The sequence below is a fragment of the Papilio machaon genome, chromosome 2, assembly GCF_912999745.1.
Source record: "Papilio machaon chromosome 2, ilPapMach1.1, whole genome shotgun sequence".
NCBI lineage: Eukaryota > Metazoa > Arthropoda > Insecta > Lepidoptera > Papilionidae > Papilio > Papilio machaon.
In genome coordinates this window covers 1961284-1970708 of record NC_059987.1, presented here as the reverse complement: position 1 = coordinate 1970708, position 9425 = coordinate 1961284, and the positions used below count along the sequence as shown (strand labels likewise).

General features: G+C 35.2%; 1 protein-coding gene across 1 annotated transcript in view; it reads right to left on the bottom strand.

Annotated features, from left to right (window-relative positions):
- Positions 1 to 3547: 3547 nt before the first annotated feature.
- LOC106719008 (kinesin-like protein KIF13B) overlaps positions 3548 to 9425 on the bottom strand; it is a 90564-nt gene continuing 84686 nt past the window's right edge. The window contains exons 29-36 of the mRNA XM_045684373.1: positions 6699 to 6832; positions 6317 to 6443; positions 5757 to 6227; positions 5500 to 5669; positions 5244 to 5391; positions 4899 to 5063; positions 4627 to 4779; positions 3548 to 4180 (exon numbers count right to left, since the gene is read on the bottom strand). Coding sequence (XP_045540329.1) covers positions 4098 to 4180; positions 4627 to 4779; positions 4899 to 5063; positions 5244 to 5391; positions 5500 to 5669; positions 5757 to 6227; positions 6317 to 6443; positions 6699 to 6832 — 1451 coding nt within the window. The 3' untranslated portion in view covers positions 3548 to 4097. The remainder of the gene's footprint in view (positions 4181 to 4626; positions 4780 to 4898; positions 5064 to 5243; positions 5392 to 5499; positions 5670 to 5756; positions 6228 to 6316; positions 6444 to 6698; positions 6833 to 9425) is intronic.

Below are 9425 nucleotides of genomic sequence, written 5' to 3'. Positions count from 1 at the left end.
TTATAACATTATTTGTTTATATTTCGGGAGATTTAAATTACTCAATACGGCGTACCGATCTATTTTGCATAAACTGAAGTAAAGCATTAAAAGTTCAGTTGATTTTTCTAACTCACTAATAACTTTAATAGATACATTTAATCAATTTGAATACAAACCAAATCTTACTAATTTTACTATTTTACTAATATTATAAATGCGAATGTTTAGATGGATAGATGGATGGATGTTTCTTTGACGGTATCTCCGTAAAGGTTCAACGGATCTTGATGAAATTTGGCACAGATGTAGAACATAGTCTGGAAGAACACATAGGCTACTTATTAAGATTTTTTTTACTACCGAGCGGGCAGATTCGCGGGCGACAGCTAGTATGTAATATTTATTTAAAAAAAAAATTACCTGTTACTATTCTAAAGCGAACTCAACATGTTACAGTGACTAAATTAATATGAAGGGTAATGATTAATTCTCAGGCTAATCCGATCTGTAATAATCTATGAAATAAGTTTATGAGACAAAAATCCCCGTTTTAAAACTTATTTCTGTTTTGTCAAAGATAATGGACAGGGAGAACGATATGCTTTAGGAGATTTTTTCCTCAGAAACCAACGGTTACACAAATAAAGTAACTTTTAACAGTAATTCTATTTTTGTTTTTCATTATCTGTATATTACTGTGTATTTACACCTCATTTAACGTAATTTACTGGTACGAATTTCAACTTGCGATACTAAGTTCAACACTATCTGCTACTAGGTTAAAAAATTAAAGGAATTAAATGAAAATCTTACTAATATTATAAATGCGAATGTTTAGATGGATGGATGAATGGATGTTTATTTGAAAGTATCTCCGGAACGTCTCAACGGATCTTGATGAAATTTGGCACAGATATAGAACGTAGTCTGGAACACATAGGCTACTTATTATTTTTTAATTCCGCGCGAACGGAATCGAGGGCGACAGCTAGTGAAGCATAAAAATAAACACGCTAAATATTTTTATAATACATTTATTGATAATGACAGCGATGTTTGATTGAAATCCGCTACTTGGCAAAAATATTTCCACTAAAAGTGAACTATTTTTGTATTAAATTTTTTAAAATCTCTTTACTCATGCTTATGTATACAATAATGAAAATCCAACCATCTATAGCTACAGAGTAGCTGCCTATACTAACGTCCGCTATCACATTAAATAATTAAAAAATACATACATTTTGTGATTCAAACTTGTATTTGCACAGTTAAAGAAACGGGCAATTTAATATAACAATTTCATTCTAATAAACATGGAATTCGGTTAAAATTATAATGCGCACAGTTAAGCTCATTTAAGTTGATTTATGCAATAAATATAAAGGTACAATAATACAACTATACGATCATTAAATCATATAACAAATAATTTCATTTACCTTAAAAAACTAAACATTTTAAAACAAAAAGCACAGCACATGTTCAGCTTAATTTCTAAAAAATAAAAATTAGGAGCTAAAAGAGGCTGATTTAAGGTCACTATATGTCTAAAACTAGGAGCCCTAGTGTTATTCCGCCACGAACCAGCCTTCCGCCGAACTAACAAACTCTCAACACCGCATTATCAAAGACATAAAAAAAACACTATCTTTAAGAGTCTAAGTAGAAAAAAGTAACGTTCAATAGATTTTCATGTTGCAATAATATTGGAAAATAATAAATAACAGTTTAAAAGCACTTAATTGACACAATGAAAACTACAATATTATGTTTTTTTTTAAGTTATCTTGATAATGACCGTGTTGTAAGTTTGTTTTCTCGTCGCGTGTCCTCACTATAGCTACTGGACAAAAGCACATCGAGAGTTTCAAAGACACATTCTACTTTATTTTTGATAATATTCAATACTTCAATTATATTCCTTTACTTTGGACTTTGAGCTTTACTCGTCTAGTCCTAGAGGCCGGTTTATTAACATCATTAGATATAGTTCCGTTTTAATATATTTAAAATGCAAAAAACGAATGCAATTTTCAAATATCGTCTATAAAAATCTAACTTACGATCGTAAATTATTTCTATCGAATGTCTGTTCATTACAAATGCAAGATATTTTAGAAAAAAAAAAGAAAAAAACAGATAGAATATGGAATGTTTAAGTACCAAAGTTAAAGCACGCGATGTCGTGTAATGTCGTGAAGCTTGCGATATAAACGAACGAGTTAAATACCCGAGTGCGTACAATTTCATATATAATTTCGTGAACTTCAAAGTTTACTAAAAATGTCTTACAATTAAAATGTTAATATACAATATAGTGTACAATGTAGGCAAGTGGCGGGCTAAGATGAACGCACGAGTGAAACACTTACAAATACTAGATAAAGAGGCTTTTTATCTATTCACGTGTACTCATTTAATGTACTTAGGTACCATTACTTGACTAAGAGGATGGAATATACATTAGGTGATCTCGCGCTAGTGTGCGGCGATTCCGCGACGGATCTCTACCGCAGTGTACAGTTTCACCGTCTTATTGTTCGAATGTGGATGGAGAAAAGTCGAGGACAATATGATGTATTCAATATACACCGTGTGCCGGAACACGAACTAGAAACATTTTTTTTTTGTATATATTTTATTTTACATCTCAAAACTTCTACACAACCTAAAAGATATAAATTCGGAGCGCAAGTAACAAGCGATAATTGTTAATGATTTTTTTTAAGTACGATAGAAAATATATTGTTAAATAAATATTGAGCAGGCAGTAAAATTAGGCAGTAATTTTGACATTTGAAATGGTCCATGTGTTAACCGCGTGCGCTTGTCACTTGCGCCGGTCTGCGGTACCGGTGCGGGACCGGTGCGGGTCCGGTGCGGGGGGGTTCATGTGACCATCGAATGTGTCGTATGTACTAAGTACCAAAAGTCTTTTATCAGGACGAAGATGTGAATTTGGACGACTCTTTATTGTTATTATAAATGAAAAGGAGCGTTTCAGGGACGGGCGTCGCATTAAAAATTATACTACAAATATTAAAAGGTCAACTATCGTCTTTTAGTCCCGTGGCAAGAAACTATCACATCAGACAGGTAGAGTTACACTAAACGTAGAACATGAGCAATTTAATTTAAAAACAAAGTATATGAATTGAAATAATAAAAAAATATGCAATATTGGATCAGAGGATATTTAAGTTGAAATTTTTTATAGGAAAAAAATGTATTTTTTATTTTATTTTATCGAGAGATCAGATGTGTTAAAATCCAGTATATTACCATTTTTGTCATATAAAGTATTAAAAATGAGAGTTACAATACACTAGTAAAATACAAGCGAATTCCTATTGATAAAAAAAATAATAATTTATCATAAATCCTAACCACAAACTATACAATAAAAAAAACACTAAAACATCGTCAATTTTCATCACCGACCACAAACAATTCATTGGCTAGAAAAATTATTACACACAAAGATTCACATATTTACATAGAAATCAAAATAATAAAAATTAAATCACATATTTTATTTATTTAAAAAAAAATGTCATTCCTATATACACAATTACTTCTATAAACGGTCAATGAATAAAAATTATTATGATATTACATTAAAATAACTACTAATGCAACACTAAATATAATACTACCAGTGCACAAAAAAATGATACTTGTCAACTGTGACGTCAGAGCACTAACGAAGACACTATCGCATTCTATAGTAATACATACAATAAATAGTTATTCATTTGAATAATTTACAAGTATCATGTTATGGTACACGTGTAGTAATGTAGTAGTGTGTCGAGATATACGCTGAAACGTCCCACCATCGTATGATTATTGAGCATTCAACAAACTCGAGGGGATTCGTTTCTTTCAACAAAATTAAGTCGTTTAACATAATTGAAAAAAAAAAAATACAACGGCATACAGTTATTGCTTTGCCCACTTAATAACATCACATGATTATATATACGATAAATTATACAGGGGGTAATAAAGCACCATAATGCAAAATGGGTGCAAAGTGGGGTGTTGGGGGGTTTGGAGGGATATGGAGTAATGTCCATGACTGTTGACTGTTGACTGTTGACTGTTGGTATTTATTTACTCCGAGTTTTAGTACCGAGCATGTTTATGCTCTCGCCGCGACTCCGAGACCGGTGTAAATTGTGAACACCGTCAACTGTAACACAAATTGTATTCATATTGAAAATAACGCCATCTAGTTGTTAAAAAATAATAAAAAGTGATAACGTAGGAATTATGCGAGTTTTTTTTTTTACAATTCACATATCATTGTAACGATAGGTACAAACTGTTACTTGTTTAAATGTAAAATTTTGTATGTTAAATTAAATAAATGTAAAACTTTATCGCTTTATAGACGTACTGTGACGACTTGTCATCAGATCCTTGCCTTACTGGCTGTCTTGTCATGTTAATTATTTTGTATCACATTATATGAAGTTATGTATATTCTGACAGCATTTACCGAGATAGAAACGCGTCTCTTACCGGCCCAGATAAGTTTACTCTGTTTAGACTGATATCAAATCTATTCTAATTATTAATAATTGTATCTATAATAATAAAATAAAAACTTTATAAATCATTGTAGTGTGTATGTACCCTTGTTGTTGGCGCGGCGTAGCTCTGCGTCGCGGAATGCGCGTGCGCTGCGACCTCGCCTGTCCTGCACCAACTTGTCGGGCCGCACGAAGATGCCGTGCCGCGCCCGACACGTGAAGTACCGCGTACCACCCACAGACCCATCGTTCTTACCTACCGCACATGCACAAATACAATTAAAAAAAAATAAAGATAGCAACTGCTAGTAAATAAAGGCTCTTTGTCTGGAAATTAACTCTTAAAACTGGCATATTAAAATATGTTGTATTTACCAATAGGCGCGTCAAGTTCAACGCCGACCCAGAGTCCGTGGGCGAAGTGCGTAGGCCCGACGTAGGCGACGACGCCCGTGCCCGCGCTCAGCCGCAGCTGCACGCTCTCGCCCAGCGACAGCCACTCCGGCGCCGCGTACGTCTTGCCGCTCTCCATACACTCTTCTGTTACATAACATACTTCATCTAAAAATACTGATGAAAACTGTACTTTATCGAATACACAATTATCTTTACTTTTAGCTGTTAATTACAACACAAGTAGCGCTCTCTGGTATCCTTAGCAATACATTTATAACACAGAAAAGTATAATTTTTTATGAGAGAATAGGAACAATATGTTACCATCACCGATGCGCTCAGTGGAGGAGGCGGGCGTGTCATCGAGCGGGCGCACACTAGTGACCGGCTCTACGGCGGAGCGCGGCCGTGCTGCGGGGTAGGACGCACGCGCCGCCGCACGCGCACTGCCGCCCGCACGCCGCCGCACCACCTGCACATAATCACATTAAACTTTATATAATAGAAGAAATATAAGCAGACTAAGATGTAATTGAAATAACAAAAGTTGAAATATGACGGTAGACAAAAATGTATGTACTTTTCCTGCGGGTAGCTGCGTGGAGACGGGTGCGTCCGGACCGGCCGAGTCACTATCACCGACTGAGGACGCCTCCGCACTGCCCTCCGCGCTACCTGCCTCGCTGCCCTCCCCGCGGCTCGATGGTTCCGAGCTCGTCGACTCCGCCTCTCCCTCGCCCTCTGGCTCTCCTGAAATATTTTTTAAAATATAAATTCTCATAATAATAAAACTGCATCCGGACATCTTCATTAAGGTTCGTACTTTACAGTACTTACCGTAGGAAGTGCGCGTATCGTTGTGTGTAGAGTCGCCATTTACTTGTGTATTTTCAATAGTCTTAGAAGTGGGACTAGTTGGTATGGTATGAGTTTCCACCGGGATGGCACCTAAAGGATCCACCAGCTGTTCGCTTTGCGCCTCCTGAGCGACCTCACAATCTCTCAAGAAGGGATTGATGCGATTCCGAGAGCCCGGCGTCAGCACCGGCGTCAGAGCCGGCGTCTTCGCTTTCTCGAACGTGGAATCGTTCAATTCGTTCTTTGATTCGACTATATCGTTCTTTAGTTCGGTGATATCGTTCCTAAGTTCGGAGATCTCATTCTTTAGGCCGAGCACGGAGGATTTGGTTCGAGTGAACTGCGAGTAGTCCATCGTCTTGTCGAAGTCCGGTGTGTCGTCGACCGACATGCTGCGGATCGACAGGGTGTCGTCGTTCGTTAGATTTGTTGATGATACCGCTTGAGAACCTGTGACGAGTAAATTAAAATCGAACAAATTACACATAATTTTTAATGAATTGTAAAGAAAGAAAAGCAAAATTGTATTTGTAACGCACCATATCCGCTGGAAGATATAGAGGGCGAGTTCTTGTTGGGCGCGCGCTCGCAGGCCAGCTCGTGCAACGAGTCTAGCGTCTTGGAGGTGGGCAGGAAGCCGCGCGACGAGCCGCGGCCGCGCGTGCGCTGCGATTGTTACATACAATACATCCATAAAAATTATAGAAAAAAAGGAATGTTTGCACTTTTTAAAGTGTCTGTTTTATTGAAGTTCTTGTTTACAATTATCTTCCTGTAGTGAAAAAAATATTATTGTCTCGAGAGAACTAGCAGTATTTTAGTGACCTTGCTGAAATTTGGCATAGATGTAGAACATAGGCTACTAAATAAGTTTTTTTTAATTTCTCGGGGAAGTTGTAGCTAGTGATAAAATAAGCATACATGTGAGCGTGGGGTGGATAGTTCATCATTGGGCGCGGACTCCGGCTCGGAGTGTGAGTCGTCATCATTGCGGCGTCCGGGCTCCTCGTGCAGTGTCGTCATGCGCAGCGCCAACTTACCACTCGCCGGGGACGCTGCACACACACACAACATAATTCATAACACTGTTTTGTCAAACATGTCTACCTTTTCAAATATTAAACTAGTTAAAATTATTACTAACTTACTAATGAAATATGCAAAAAGTAATACAAATTTAAATACAATATTTCTTCTTATATAAAAGATACAAAAAGAGCTTACAAAAAAAATCTTTAAAACACACCACAAATGTTTATTACACTGCATACGAAGAAATTACAAATCGAATAATTGGAAAGATGTTACAAGCAGTGCCATTCTGCAACATTTATCCATCGAATGCGGTGCTTTGATGTATTTGATGATGAAATTTTGTTTTTTAATGTAAATGAGTACCGAGTAATTTTGAAATACAAAATGTATCGCCAATTCATGCTTTAAACCGAAATCCGAACGAATTTTAACAGAAGAAAAATACAATTGTTCAAGTAAAATATGTTAGAAAAACTATGCAGCAAATTCGATCTGATCTCGGCCATGTGTATGAATGTATTTAATGTCATGCCAATATCGCACCAACATACTCCTAAAGAATCACAGCAAATAAAAATAAAACAATGCTTTTTAAAATAAACAAGTTACGAATTAAAACTAGAAATCACTTTAAATTAGACCGCACATCGTTTTCCATTGACGGATATAATTCGTAGTGAAAGAATAATGAATGCACAAAATTATTTAAAATACGAAATAACCAAATAAAACTATCGAAATAAGCCATTCTAGCGATTCTACGACTTAAATGTGGACGTACACTTGTTCGGCGTTTGCAGTCGCAGTGAGTTCAGGTTCAAATTCAAGTTTAGGAAGGTTGGCCGGGCTGCAATACAAATGTTAATCACCTTATCAATGTTAGTCAATACAAAACAATATTACAACGGGTAAAAATTATCCTAAAATTTTACTTTAAGGTATTCGTAAATTATTAAAAAAAAACAAATTGAAGTAATCGTAGTTAACACTGTTAAATCAATATTATAGTTATACAAACATACTGAATAAAATTACATCTCAACGTAACTTTTTGAAGTACTACAAATCTTGTTACAATACGTTAAAAGTTTTATTATACAATCTAGTGCATGCGTTGTTTACATCACTAACACCCTTCACACAATAACAATCGTAAGATTGTCTACTTTCACATGCACTTCGTTTGTACAACATCCTATTTACAGTTTCACATATCTATGACTACTGTTAGTCTACACAAACAATGCCTTTCAAGTTTTTTACACATTAAGACTTCAATTGTATACATCGTTTCTATTTTAATACTCTATTACAAATAAGCGAAGTCATTAGTTGTTTGAAGCACATTTCGCTCGTAATCCACGGCGAATACAGTTATATGAAGGAAGAGGGGAAGGTATCAAACACGGGTCATGCTTTGTACATGCAAATTAAACAAACACGCAAACAAAAAATATACAACACAACGGAAGCTAGCTCGAACGCTGGAGGCTTGCTGATCCAGTTTGCATCTAATAGCTTCAGTATTAAAGTCTAAATTTCAGTGCCCAATTTTGAATACAATCGACTAACTCGTGTCTGTAAGTAGCTATTAGAAGAAACAAAATTTAGAATAGCCAATAGTCTCTTTGATATAATTTCATACGAACAGCCAATTCATAACAGAAAAAGACGTTATTCACAACATAGCTATTTGTTTCCATTAAGTTTGCAGTTAACATTCGTCTAATAATTTCGCCATACATTTTGCCATTCCGAGTCAATACGATGTATTGTTCGTTTTACCTGATAAGAATGAGCCTGCAGGTAGCGAGGGTTGAGATACAGAAAAAACACAAGGTTAGTTCAAGCCGGCACAATGTACGGCTCAGAAATTTTATCACACCACGGAATATATATTTGAATAGAGTTGAATTTTTTAATATAATTCGCTTAAATTTTTCGAAAACTGCGAGGAAAATTATTCTATTCAAACGAAATATTTCCAGTGTATAAAAGCCAATTTTGAAAAATATCGTTGTTATAAATTTTGATACAATACCTAAAATAAAAAAAAAAGAATGAGAAGAGAAGATAATAGGAGTTAGGGTAATAGAGCCATAGCATTGCCACAAAGCCAGTGGGGGAAAGATTTTAAATCATATATGAAATTATGGAGTAAGGTGTAACTTGTGGACAGGTGAAGGTGTATTGTACCCTGATTCATTATTACATAATAATATTGTGTATTTTTCAAACGATGTGCTTTAGAATGAATGACTACTTCTACTAACCTTTATCGTGCAATCTTATGTGGACTCTAAAATTATTTTCTATATACTACTCTGTCTATTTGTAGATTTGTAGGTTGGTATAAATTTCTTTTAATGTCATCTAATGTTACAATATACATGAGTGTGTTGACTGGAATTATGTTACAAGGCATAAAAAAATGTGAAATGCTGGATAAAAATGATAGTTTATATCAAAAGGGAGACCCTCTTATGCTGTAAACAAATTGAAATTGTATGTTTTACTAATTATTTCTTATGTAAACACTAATATATGGAAAATATAAATGCTAAAAACGAACTAAAATGATCCAATATTACTGGGTATCCTAAAATAGTGTAT